The sequence below is a fragment of the Lytechinus variegatus genome, chromosome 1 (assembly GCF_018143015.1).
Source record: "Lytechinus variegatus isolate NC3 chromosome 1, Lvar_3.0, whole genome shotgun sequence".
Taxonomy (NCBI): domain Eukaryota; kingdom Metazoa; phylum Echinodermata; class Echinoidea; order Temnopleuroida; family Toxopneustidae; genus Lytechinus; species Lytechinus variegatus.
In genome coordinates this window covers 64,433,498-64,448,023 of record NC_054740.1, presented here as the reverse complement: position 1 = coordinate 64,448,023, position 14,526 = coordinate 64,433,498, and the positions used below count along the sequence as shown (strand labels likewise).

The window sequence follows — 14,526 nt, the reverse complement described above, 5'->3', positions numbered from 1 at the left end:
AGAGTATTTTTATTCATAGGATTCTAGAAAGGATGAAAGCTTTTAGACTCATATAAAGTTTATTTCCATATTCTCTGTCTGGATGTCTGCCTCCAATCCATCTCCCACTCTGTTTCTCTTTGGATCAATCGCAAAATATCCCTTGCTTGTTTAGCTTAGTCTCTTGATACATATTTTGCCCTCAAAGCAACATGTAAGGAAAGTTAAAAGTTCGTGTGATTTTCTTTAGTACTCTAGCTTGGAAAAGTATAAAAAGCAGAAGTAGAAAAAGAGATGTTAAACAATTGTGTTTAACCCACCGGTTTAATTTCACTTAGTATGAAATTAATCCAATATTCCTCTGAGGATGTCTTAAAGTTTCTTTATTACTTTGGCTTGAACTTCTTTAAAAAATTGTGGACGATGAATCCCAGAAGAACTTTTATTTTAGGTTTGACTAGTTTCAAATGAATTCCAGGCAGTGTAAATACAATTTTTTCCAATACAGTAATGTTGTTACTTGCATGTTTTCATTCGTGATTCTATCGAGGACGCCAGACCCGTAACACAAAGGCTAGCGATTAATCGTACGCTTGATGTTTGCGATTGATATTTCATTTTAATCAATGCAATCAATCATATAAAAATGTTTTTCGATCATTGCTAAGCTTTGTGTCACGGGCCCCTGGATCCCAGCACCTGCTGTTTGCGTAGAGAGACGCGTGTTGGACATGCCGTTCAAGCAGGTGCTCATATCAAGTACAATGAAAGGTATTATTACATGGGTAAACAAAATATGAAAATAGATTTTGAAACTAATGAACCGTATTTCAAGAGGTGTTTTTTTCAAAATAAAGAGCGGGAAAACTCTTTGTTCGATTAATAGCATTTTCATAATTCTGAGTAAAATCTTATCTGCAAACATCTATGAGACTAATGCACTTCATTTAAAATGTAGACCTTTCAGCTGATTTTATTTGCCATTTCGACAATAGTGCCCTGGATTAGAAAAAAAAATAGTAGCTCCTCCAAATTTTGTTGTTGTTTTTTACGCCACTGGCGAAACAAATCCGAAAAGCAACAGACGTTGATTCTGTAGCACCTTATTTTCATATAGTACGAAATGTAATGACATGAGTGAAGTGGAAAGTTCTAGGAAACATTCTATCAAAATTCGTCATCTGACAAGTCAGATCTAACAAAAACTTTATTAAATATTTTTTTGTTTGCTAAGGGGCACGGATGTCTGGTAACTGTCGGATGAAACAGACTTTGTCGGATAAAACGGAATTGTCGGTTAAAATCCGACACGGTCTTTTTGAATGTCCAACAGTAGTGATTCATTATAATGATCCTACTACAACTTTGTATGTAGGTAAAAGATAACTTCACCATCAAGATTATTTCATTTCACCCAAACTATAAAGATGTATAAATCAAGAGGGATAACGTAATTGATTCTAAATAAAAATTTCCAAATTGATGTCTTTGTTTCTTTGTTTATATCTGAAAACGTTTTTGGGAGGTTAACGTAATCATTATCGTGTTATTGTTAACTCTCTCTCTCTCTATATATAAACGTATTATCACCACCAATATCACCATTAAACCTAATATTCAAATGTTATAATGTTAATTATTATGACGATGATGATGACTGTCATTATCAGGGATATCATCATTGTTGCGCTTATCTATCATTATCAACATCACCACCTTCATCATCAGTATCATCACAATCACCATCGTCATCTTCATCATTATCCTCATCATCATTATTCTTTCTGTTTTTATCATTATTTCGATACTATTACCATTACTACTTATCGTCATAATGATAATTGCCATCTTCTAAAGGCATCCAGTCACGAACGTATCAATGTTGACAGTTATTCCTGGTTATTACAGTCGTGCCATGAGCAATCGCCCTTTGCACTATGGACGACAAAGGACTAAAAAGTGCCAATTTACCGAGCTGAAAAACCCACGCACATTGGAACTTGTATTTCAATAGCCAAAAGTTATACCTCATTATTTCTGAATGTCATGTACTAGACGAATAGTACTCCACAATGTCGATCGGTGCCATTATCTACTCCAAGTTCAATGGCAGTGTCAGTTCAATGAACATATTCCCCAGGTTTCAAGGTAGAAAAAACAATGATAGGAAAGACCGTAATTGTACTCGTTTACATGAACTTATAGCAGTTGTCACAAGCTTCTTCACCCATTATTATCATTGTTATAAACATCATTATATTTGTGCATTATACAATGAAATCAAGTCAGGAAATGTGGGTTTTTATTTCTTCCTCGTCTTCGTTAATACTTTCTTTCATAAAAGCCGGAGGGTATAACATATTTGTTTTATGTACATAAGTTTGATTGTTTTATATTATCATAATCATTCATTTCATTTTGTCAATCAAGCAAAATCCCAAAATTTGTTTAGTTTACGTAGAAAAGTGTTAACAGAATAAATATGATGAATGGTGTTTTGAGTGTTTGTTTAATTCATTTAAGAAAGAGAGAGAAAAAAATCATGTTGAATTACTATGTTTACCTTGTGATGGCAGTATTTCTAATTAGGTCATGACCAAACGCCAATGAGTTTAGAAAGTTCATGGTTATTTGAATAGCTAGGGGCTATAATGTATTCAGTTTTTTTCGGGACATTTTATTGTCGGTCCCAGATTCTTGTAAAAGGTGGAATAAACACTTAACATTCCAAGTTCCGCCAGAGGTCTTATTGGCTGTAAGTGCAACCGATTGCTGTGCACAAGTCTACGGAGCCTTTAAAGTGCCATCGAATTGACGACTTGGCGAGATACTTTATCATGCCATGTCGACATAATAACCTTGTGTCGACATGGCGAGATACGTTATTTCACCAGTTCGACTTATAAAAAGTTATATGTCGATATGGCGAGATATGAAGTGTTCAAGGCCCGGCGAGAGTCCAAATATCTCGACAAGTTGACATATTACTTTTTACAAGTCGACTTGGCAAGATAAAATATCTCGCCATGTCGACATATAACATTTTATAAGTCGACTTGGCGAGACAACGTATCTCGCCATGTCCACATAATAAGGTTATTATGTCGACATGGCAAGATAAAGTATCTCGTCAAGTCGATGGCACTTTAAAGGCTCCGTACAAATCCTAGAGTGGACTTACTTTGATTTTCTTACTGGTCTTTGAGTGACTTTGACCTCTGCGGAGCAAGCAAGAAATCCCCTCTTTTTGTTAACCTTGGAGGACTTTTCCTACCCAAAATGGCGGTGAGTTTTTAAAAATATTTTTATCTGTTTTATTCGAGGTAGAAGATGAGAATTATCAATCTAAATCTGCTATTTATAAATGATTTATAAATGACTGACCCCAATGTTCAAATATGCTAAATTTTGTGTTATTGCTGATGAAACGTGTTTCTCTATGTCTGGTAGTAATGTTGATTTTCTGTTTAGAGATATGAATTCACAGCTTAAAAAGATCAATGAGTGGATGTCATCAATAATTTAATTGTGAATACTTAAAAAAAGTTATATGTTGTTTAGTACATGCAGCCATAAGATAGACACCTTGAAATTATGCTAAGATAACTTTGAAATTACTCAACTTCACAATGTAAAATTTTTAGGTATTTATTTGGATGACAATTTATCTTGGAATTTTCATATTAAACAGGTCTGTAATAAAATTTCCAAAAAGATTGGGGTAATAGCTAAACTCAATTTTTTGCCAACTTCAGTTTTAAAAATGTTATATCAAGCTTTTATCACATCTACCATTAACTGTGGAGTGATTGCATGGGGATTTACAACTAAAAGAAAATACAGAAAATTTTTATTTTACAAAAACGAGCAATCCGTCTTATAACTCATTCCGATTACCTCTCTAAAAGTGCACCTTTTTTCCAACGAAACAATATCCTACCGATTCGGAATATCATATCATTACAGACTGTTTATTCATGTTACCTAAGTCTCTTTTAGATTATTTCAAAATGAATAATTTGTATCACTCAAATCAAACTAAAAATTGTAACAGTTACCACCCTCCTTTGCCACGCATAGCTTCAACTAGACGATCTATTTTTTTTTTTTTACCCTCTTTTGGAACTCTTTTCAAAGGTCCATTGTTAAGGGAGGTGTACTCATGGGCAGTCCTTCTACTTCCATACAGGGCTAATAAGCAATCCTGGTCCATGATCATGTTTTCCTGTTCTTCAACATTTCATTTCTCGTATTACTGCAAGCAACGTCATACATTAAGTCGAAAACAGTTATTTATTGGCGACCCTATTCTTCGACAGTCTTCGGCATTTTCCGTCATCGGTCACCGGTTATCGGATTCATTCGTAGCCGTTTTCTTTGTCATAATTTGGCTTGCATCCACTATTATTCATTGGTTGTTATTCAGTCGTTTAAATCAATACATCACCTTTATAATGTCCGGACATTATTATTTTTCCCATTCCACATTGAAATTCACCCCCCCAAAAAAAATATGATGAATAAATGTTAAATTTTGAATTACTTAAACATCAATATATTTTTGTTCATAAAATTAGGTTGTATTGATTATTAAAGTTTATCTGTTGTGCAGTACAGTTATTTATGTGTATTTTTGACAACGTCATAGCTCTCTTCAATTTAAAAGGGATGTTTTGGGTACGTAAGGTTGTTCATGTCATTTGGGTGATTGATTACCAAAATAGGTAAACAAAACCCAAGATTCATCCTGAAATAGATGTCGTGTACAGGATGAAGTTTTTGCTTATTTTTTTTCTTATGATGACTGTTTTTTTATCTTGTAAATCGATTTTTATTAGATTTGAATTTACCGATTGAGGGCGTATTGCTATTATGTCTGGTCGCTTGCCCGTAGTTGTTGTTTTGATTTCTTTATTTTGGTGATACGAGCCCAATGACGTGAGTATTATTTGTTTATTTTGAAGTTCATAAGTTATATTATCAGATAAGCCGAGTGGCATGCTGAAATATTGTTCTTAAGTAATGAAATTAATATGTCAAAGTCATGTAGGCCGAGTGAATTTGTTCAGATGAAAACGCCGTATACGTGTACCTGCATGCATTATGTAATATAGAAAGCGTGCGAGGCAGTTGTGTATGTAACTTGAATTTGGCGCCTTTGGGCACGTGATGTATTGATTGTCATAAGCCATTTAATCATAAAGAAGTGAACATAAACGCATTTAAAGTCGTAATTGATTTCTTTTATTATGAAAACTGTTAACCACTAGACCACAGAGACGGGTTAATGGCTAAAGCAATAGCTTTGATCCAGCTGAGGCATGGCGGCTTGTCATTGTTCGAAACTCACCTTCACCCAACAAAGGAAATTATAATTGATATGGTGTCGAAAATCTGTCTTTCTGACGGTCAATTGAATCAGGGTTGCCTTAGCCATTAACCCGTCTCTGTGGTCTAGTGGTTAAGGCACCGGCGTTCAAAGCTGGGGGCCCGGGTTCGATTCCCGGCAGAGACATTTTTTCGGCATCACCAATTTTTCCAAAGGGTAGATAGCTCTGGGGAACCTTGATTTAAGCTACGCCTACCTTTGTTCTCTTCATCCATTTCTTTACAATATTTAAATAAAAAAGAGTTGCCAAAAAGCTGTTGTACATGTAAAGCTTTACACACACACACATATATATATATTATAATTTATAAACCCCTCAAAAAAGTTTAGAAATCTGAGTTTGGCCATTAATTTTCCCAACTCCCAATTTTACACAATGCATATTTGACATAATTCAAAAGGTAATTTAATCTTCTTTAAAATTATACCATGCTTGTTATGATCATGCCATCACGAAAAGAGCAGGATTCAAAAGTGTTGGATGAGGCCTAAATTGAAAAGCTGCAAAACAAGCAGAAAAATGTCATTAAGGGTCAATACACAACATGATTTTTTTGTCTGTGTCAATAGAGATGAAAATCCATTCAAATCAAACCCCTGCTTCTTCAGTTTTTATGTTTTGTTGTGGTTCATGTAGTGATGGTTTGTTTGTTATGTTTTTGCTTGTGCAGAAGTGTGTTTGATTCCATGTTAATGTTCATGTTAAGGTACATGAAAATATTTTTAAAAAACTGCTGATAAACTTACTCATCCCCACGGAAAAAAAAGAATAGTGACTTTCAATATTGTGTCATTTTGCAACTTTTGAAATTTGAAATTGCCCCACATTTCAAAGCGCTTCACCTCCATGTGAACCAAAATCATATCATGTATGGTATCATTTTAAAGAAAATGAAATGATCTATTCATTGATATCAATTACACATTGATAAAACCGAGGATCGATTATTGGTCAAAGTCAGATTTCCAAACTTTTTTTTTGAGGAGTTTATATATCACGCCACATTTATACATATATACACATCGTGAAAGAAATGAAAATTCATCTAATTTCTTTCAATATATCCACCCACACACACGCCTTTACGCAAATTTTATTCATTATGAACAGTTTAAGTTTGCTTTTGTTATGCTTGTTAAGTCTTGTTTTCATGTATTATGATCAAGAAGATATTGATAGGTAATGCTGAATTTGTTTATTAATGTGGTAATGTTTTTGGCACATATGAAATTTCGACGTGATTTATCGCAATAAGTGACAGACTACCACCTAATCTCTCTATTTAAATAAAGAATATAACGACAAAATGGAATATGAACTTTGAAACCACAAACTTCATTACACTACATGTATTTCAAAGATGGAGAGATCTTTATGATAGTTACCTGCACATAGCATGGATATGGAGTTTTAAAGCGGTTCAACTAATACGAGGATTGCTGTTCATGAGACCATTCTTATTAGTTATTACTACAATAATGGGTAACGGCACAGTGTTCTTCCAATTTTGTATTGGCTACTATTGCTTTTTTGTCGATATTCCAACTGAGGAAATGTTACGTTTTATGATTAAATAATTGTGAATCCATCTTTGCGATGAAAACATTGTTATACGCCTATTGTAATCATAGGTCTGCTGAGTAAGTCTATTCAAAACGACAAGCCCCCTTCAATTTACTCATGTATTTCTTTATATTCTTTCCGCTTTAATGATTTGTGTCTGCAGATGTCAAGTTTGATGTTTCTCTGCCGCTCCTTCGAAAGGTTGACAAGGTAATAATCAACTTTATCTACCCTGTGTTATTCTAAAAATGTAAAAAAAAGCAACTTGATGTCGATTCTAGATGGATTTTATTTGTCAGTTCAAGCATTCTTTATAATATAGAGAATAGACTACAATGGTAAGAAATAAGAACAATACCTTTTATAGCGTTCAAGTTTGTCATAATTATGCGACACTTATATGGCTCCACAATTATTAATATAGGCCCTACTTATTACTTTTCAAAATCTTTTCCAATGAGGAAACATGTTTCTTTTTAATAGTCCAAACACCACAAAACCAAAAGGAAAAATAATCGACTCCATAAACGATTGTCAATATTATTAGATTACAGTCTAAATCGAATAGACGAAGGTAAATAAATCGTGCTGAGGAACACAGATTAAGTGCACGTCTTGCCGCTAATTCGTTTACCAATTAATTGATGGCGTAGATTATTTTAGGCCCTCCAAGATATAAAGATAATGATCATTATTCGACTATATTTGATGAAGTCACCTGAATTAGATTACCGAACTTTCATAAGAAATGGAGTCTTCTCTTTGCCTTCAAATTCATGAATACATACACACACACCGACCTATATCTCTCTCTACTATAAACACTCACACACCCACAACACACACTCACACACACATATGTCCATAACAGTTAATTTCTAGTAAAATAAAAAAAAATCTTTGTATGTCCAATATGGAATTCGTTCATATTTTCCATTTATTTCAGACATATTTTTGTGGTTGGAATTCCGGGACATAAATCACACACAAGATGAGCTCTTGCATATCCAACAATATTCCATATTTATAACTCAAATTGGACAAGAGGTGGACTTGTGTCATTTTGTTATTTCATTTCCACATATTATTCATCACAATAGAAAACAAGTGTTGAAAGTTTTCAAAATAACAAGCAAATATTCTCCTAGTTCCAATGAAAAATTATACATGACAATTTTGGTGTTGTTGAAAACAAATATTAAATATTAAAGATAATATAGTTGATGAATTTATATTAAAATTGTTTCAGATTTTACAGAGAGATATCATCTTGAAGATAAGTCATTATTCTTTGATTCTTGAAGTGCTACATACATGTAACCGAGGCAATGAGAAATTTCACTCTGAACGTGGAACGAGGCTAAAGAAACTACCGAGTAGAAGTGTAAGTCATTCTCAACAAAATTGGTATATTGCTTTTTCAAAAAGAAAATCGTACAGATATTTCCTTTTCTCCAAGAAACAGATAAATTTTCAATAAAATTTAAGAGAAAGGATTCGTAAAGGAAATCAACCAGTGTATGGCCGTCAAGGCATTTCCGTTTGAAGAGACACCCTCCACCCATTTGGAATACAGCATCACTAATGCCTGCGGAATTATATATGAAGTACGAATGTCATTAAAATAAGATTTTTTGGTTATTACGTCGATCATATTGATATAACAAAAATGAAACCTTCAGTTTTTATATAAGTCGACCTGAAAATTTGATGTTTCGTCGTTTCAAAAGCATGTGTCATTGCAGTTTCTAAACTGTTCTTCCAGTATGTAACTAGGGCAAAAAAGTGCAGGACAATAGTAATAATCACTATATCTGTTGGTTTATTATGCTCATGTCAGAGGTCCAAGCTACATCTTCCAGTGAAAGCAAATGAAGGGTTTTCATCACTGACGGATTATCAAACCGGTACTCAAAATCTCACCTTTAAAATCAGAGATCACTTCTCAGAGGTAAGCTCGGTCTTAGTACTTTAATGTATAGACCATTTCTAAATTCCCACCCCTGCGGTAGAAAGACAATCGTCTCCGAACGCACTCTGAATGGCCAAAAGTCATATTATTTAGAGTTTGTCTCGTTTTATTTATATATATATGTATATTTTACTGTATTATAGGTTTTCCCGTCCAATTTCGTCAAAATTTCAACCGATTTAATGATGTAATAATTCAATTTGCAACTAATTTGAATGACCTATGAGATCAGCATTTAAATAGCCAAATACTTAATTTAATTTAATTCTACTGGCACGCGATTTCATAGATATTTCATTTAAACATTTATAAAGAACGATCAAATTAAAATAGCTGAGTAGTGTTTTCAAATTCTCACCGGTACCTTCCTTGCGAACGTTTAGGAATTCAAAATCATTAATATGCAATCACTTACAAGATATGGACAGTGTTTTTCGTTTTTTTTTTTTTTACTTCTTTTGAATAATTATGGAAATGGGTTTTACCCCTAAATTGAATTTTACATCTGACAGACCATCATCGGAACAACAACTCGTTTTTGTTCCACTTTCATAACTATGTATAGACTGTGGTCAATTCCATGATACCCATCCCTTCCCCAAAACGATTTAAATTATATACAATTATGTAAAATAAAAAAGAACAAGATGATGAAGAAAAAATACCTACCATTGGCATACTAGGTCATCGACACACTCAATGGCGGATCCAGGGGGAGGGCACAGCCGACTCGTGCCCCCCCCCCCCCTTTTAGAGGCACAATTATTTTTTTTTCGTGGACGAAATACCCTTATTCTTTGGTTAACAACCTTCTTTTTTTTACTCGTCAAATTCCTCCGGAAAATGTGCCCCCTTTTGGGAAATCCTGGATCCGCCCCTGCACCCACTCATCAATCACTTAAAGAATAAGCGTTTACAACCATATCCTATAAGTGTTACATGAATTACGTCTTTATCAAACATAATGGAATAAAATGATTCTAACTGAAAAGATCCGCAAAAAATAGAAATATAGGGTAAAGTTTGAAAAAAATAAATACAGAAACATTATCAGAATTTGGAAGTTTTTAAGTGCAAATATGTAATCTGATAAATGAAATTGAAAATGGTGTTTTAGGCGAAATTAAACGATCAGCTCGTCGTCGCGAAATTAAATGACACCTTAGGGCCATTAATTTGAACGAGTTTCTCTCTGAATTGAATTTCTACAAAATTCAAAGGAATGATATAGAACGGAATTAAATGCTAAATGAATGAAAATGAACTATGTGTGCAGAGGTTGGACGAAATATTTCAAATTTGAACGTCCTTTCATTAATTTAATTGCAACTCTGATGAAATTGGACGGGAAAACCTATATTATTTCTATTCATTAATTTATTTTTATTTTTTTATTTCTTTATTTTTTATTCATTTTTTTTATTTTTTTTTGTGGGGGGGGGGCTTATCGCCAGGGACAAGTCTTCAGATGACCAAGTCCAAAACTTGTTGGGGTGCGTGCGTATGTAGACAGAGAACTCTGAGATGAGAGGCAGCCTTTGAACAATAAAATGGAAAATGGAGTTAGAAAGATGGCTGCGAAATTACTCCAGCGTTGGTGCAAGATTTGGTAGTATATAGGGAGGGACATCTGACTGAAAGGTACATGTAGTTATAGAGGGTGTGTGAATGTGTGTGTGTGTGCTAATACATACAGAAAAAAAATCATTAATTCTTCCCACAGTGCGTGGTGACAATTGAGATGATGTTTGTAAACTGTTCGTTTTAGTCTGTTCATGCGAATTGGTTATTTGCTTGGCAAGTAGGATTCTAAAAACCCAGCTCTCTCTGATGTTTATGTAATTGATATATCAGTGACTTTTTAGAACTGCAATTGTTCCAACAATAATATATATCTGTCATTCCATTCATACATTAATTACTTCTTTCATAATGGAAAGACAAATGCTTATCACTCAGACTGGATCTATTAAGCAAATCTAGAATCATTTCGTAGTAAATCATTTACATTCCCATCAATTCTTAAATTATCAACATTAAGTTTGATGGTTAATTTTATATTATCGACATTAATTTTGATTGTTAATTTGTTCAGGTGATTGGAAAGGTGACTGAATATCTGGGACAAAGTGATGACCAAAGTAAGCCAGAAATCTGGGCGTCGTATGAAGCCCTGTTCTTCTCTTCAACAATACCAGATATTGAAAAGTTTTATGTGGTGAGTTACGTTATCCATTATTTTTATTTCAGGGGTTGGGGTGTGTGGACATATTCTGTCTAATGAAGAAAATTAATGTTCACATAAATTTACATATAAGTCATTTAAACTAAGCGGAAAACGAAGCGAAATAATGACGTCCAATGATTATTTCCATATCGTGATCTTAGGATGCAGATACAAACCCATTATACCCAGTGCACAATACACTTTAAAAACATTTGGTAAAAATGCTCCATGAGGGTAATTATGTGTCCAACGAACATTTGGCATTTCTATTTGGGCATTTTTATTTATCCAGTGTGATGAAAATTTTGCCCATTCTAAAGTAATTGCTGCTTATTTTTTAACCTTACTTTTTAACCTTACTGGACAAATGCTTCCCGCATTGCGTAAATTACTGCCCAAAATTGGTTGGACATATAATTACCCTCGTGCTAATTAAAATTTTACCATATATGTTTCTTACAGCGTACAAACAGACTCTGAAGTAATGAGAATAAATTTATTCATGTATTGTGGCTGCTTCTACCAGAGAAGCGAAAAATCCACTTTCCTGCTTCTAACAAAGAAACAGAAAGAGAGTTCGGAGTCTAGTCTTTACTCATGGCAAAGTGTAATATTTTATTCCGTGCTTGCAGACTCTCATGAACTTCAAGAAATCTAATTTGTCAATCCCAATATCTATTTATTTTTTTTTAGCTTGCGTATGATGGTGAAGCCAAGCTACTGCAGATGCTCCTTCCTACGGCCGATCCGAGGAACATGAAACTGAGAGGTGAATGGGTCATTGATATCCTTGATCCTGCAAAGACCTCTATACCAGGAACTGCAGAAAAGGGTACTCAAACCGATCCAACATCTTCTGATGAAGACGATTCCGGTGTGTCAGGTAAAGACTGGACCTCGATACCAAGGCATGGATTCAATAGGCAGAGTTTCTACGGACAGATAAAGTCAGGGAAAGATCTGGATACAGACTTGTCGAAATACGATCAAGATGGAGGCGGAAACCAGGTATCCAAGAGGGGTACAGGTGTCGAAACTGTAGCGGAACATCAACTTGACTGTGTAGGTAGTGCCTCACATGTGTCCCTGGCTTCGAATCTGGTTGAGGAGATGGAAAAACTCTATCCATTCCTGCGTGATGTGACCCTTGGTTCTGTGGGTCTAAGCAATCTTCCTGCCATTACTCCAAAACCCCATATTGACCAACCCGTACAGAAGTCCAGAGCCAAGTCTGGAAAAGGGCGTCCCTCTCCTAGCTCCAAGTCTCAGAAGAAATACAGTAAGATTGTCCCACAAGGACCCATGAGTTTTGAAGACATGTTCAGCCGGGCATACGGGTGTTTAAGGATGGTCTTGCAAGAAAGGTTTCCTTTGGTAAAGCTCCGATGGTTAGTCATGTGTCTTCAGGCTCTTTCTGACTCGGTCAAAGAGCAGGTCTCACGTGAGTGTTTTGTGATATTATTTGGCATTTCGACATTTCAGTGATATCAAAAAAGTATTGATAAAAAAAGAATAAGCACTACAATTAAAATCAGAGCATTCATCTTCCGTTCTGACATGAACAATTCTCATACCATGAACGTATGTCTGAACGCCCACCTTTACAAAGTGACAGAATGAAATATCCTGGAGAGGTATAGATTATGATATATATAAAAAAGTGTGGTATGTTAGCCAGTTATTTCACAACACTTTGGGACATCCACTTTTGGAGTAAATTTTTGTTGGTTCGATCTTGGCCAATTATAATTTTCGATTCAGAAATCCCCCTTCCATGTGTTTGCAGCAATTTCTTCAGTATGTTTGTGGGTGTTAGACAATTGGTAGTAACTTAACTGGATTGATCCCCAAAAGCAGGTATTTGGATGAAAATCATAATTACTACTACTATTTTCCTTTATCCTCAATAGGTAAATTGTTTGGCGAAAGCCGTTCAATTGGCACAGACGATCTGCTACCATCCCTCATATTCTTCCTCATAAAGGGAGACCCAGGACAGGTTACAGCCCTATACCCACAGCTCAAGTTCCTCGAAGACTATCTCCCTGACATTGTTGCAAGTGGCATCATCGGTTTCACTGTAGCTCAATTCAGCACAGCATTTGCGTTCATTATTCAGACAGATGATGGCGACTCCTAAACATGATATTTTATAAATGTATTGATTGGATTTACTACATATACAGTCAAGTAGTAAATGGAGACGGGGCAGATTGTTTTTACACTCATACATGTTGTCTGAATGAAAATTAATCTTTACTGGAAATCAGTTGTTAGTTATGGCAGATTACGTTATTCATGATATCGAAAGGGAGGTGTGCTGTCCGGAGGCCCATTTATAAGCATGAAAGTCGTCAGTGGAGTAATAAATGGTTTGGATACTTAGATGTTTTATAAAATAGAATGTTGATATTAGTTTTGCGGTGATCTAATATTATAGTCTAATGAAATAGGAATGAATGGAGGAGTTCTGCAAAATGTTTCTTCATGTAACTAATTTTGGGGTACGGATGCTGCAAATTCGCAACATCGTAACATCGTATATTGATGTAAAATGTGCCTGTTGAGACATTTTTAACAGCGGTTTTTAAGGTCCATCCAAGCTGATGGATAATAATGTAGAGTTGACAGCTTGTTTGTATATCGTGTACTGGATCCTGTTTCATGTAAAGTCTTCTTATTTGCACCATATACCTAGTTTCTATTACAAGTATACTATACGCGAATCAAAATGAATGATTTCAGTAGTGTTAAATTGTTATGGTAACACGTCTTATGAAACGACAACCTGATGACCAAGATGCAAAGTGATCTTAATCTGGTCTTTTGAATATGTAGGCCTACCAATATGTGTCAGTAAATAGAAAGATAAATAACTGAACATATAAAGAGATTTAGTTTGGCCTATTTCCTGAAAAAAATGAACAAAACAGCTGACTATTTATATTTCTTTTATGTTTTATTATGATTAGGCCTAATATAAAACAATGCACAAATGTAAAGATTTTGATCAGGAGCTGCGAAACTGCCTTTAAAGGTTATCGGTGTGTGTGTGTTCATTAATGCAATGGGCCAAGCATTTTGAAGGAAACAGAACATATGGCATTTCGGGTTTAAAAAAGTTTCTTGAGAGCGAGCGAAGTGAGCAATCATTTTGCCATTTTTTAAATGAAAAATCTCAGTTTGTGATAGATTCTGACAAGATGCTCAGAGAATTACATATTTTACTGATTTTTCTTTTCGTTTTTTTTTCTTGGTTTTGTCACATTCTTTGTAAAAAGACGAGCACAATGTAGGCGGCTATAGCATGCAGTGATGCGTTCAGCGAATAGCTCGGAGGAAAAAAAAGGCGGGAGAGAGATGATTCCGATATGCTTTGCCAGCAAAGCAGTACC

At 34.7% G+C, this 14,526-nt stretch overlaps 1 protein-coding gene across 1 annotated transcript; it reads left to right on the top strand.

The window, feature by feature from the left end:
- The first annotated feature begins 2,051 nt into the window (after window positions 1–2,051).
- LOC121431497 lies at window positions 2,052–13,271 on the top strand. Its single transcript, XM_041629054.1, has 7 exons — window positions 2,052–2,127; window positions 7,096–7,142; window positions 8,182–8,316; window positions 8,773–8,883; window positions 11,000–11,122; window positions 11,825–12,572; window positions 13,042–13,271. Exons 1-7 carry the CDS (start codon window positions 2,052–2,054, stop codon window positions 13,269–13,271), a joined length of 1,470 nt encoding a protein of 489 aa, XP_041484988.1.
- Window positions 13,272–14,526: the final 1,255 nt, after the last annotated feature.

Excerpts from the sequence above, each read along its gene's own strand:
- LOC121431497 (XM_041629054.1), top strand. The coding sequence starts at position 2,052 with ATGTCGATCGGTGCCATTATCTACTCCAAGTTCAATGGCAGTGTCAGT. Across the intron at positions 7,143-8,181 it reads TCCTTCGAAAGGTTGACAAG|ATTTTACAGAGAGATATCAT; the intron begins GTAATAATCAAC and ends AAATTGTTTCAG. Across the intron at positions 8,884-10,999 it reads TCAGAGATCACTTCTCAGAG|GTGATTGGAAAGGTGACTGA; the intron begins GTAAGCTCGGTC and ends TAATTTGTTCAG.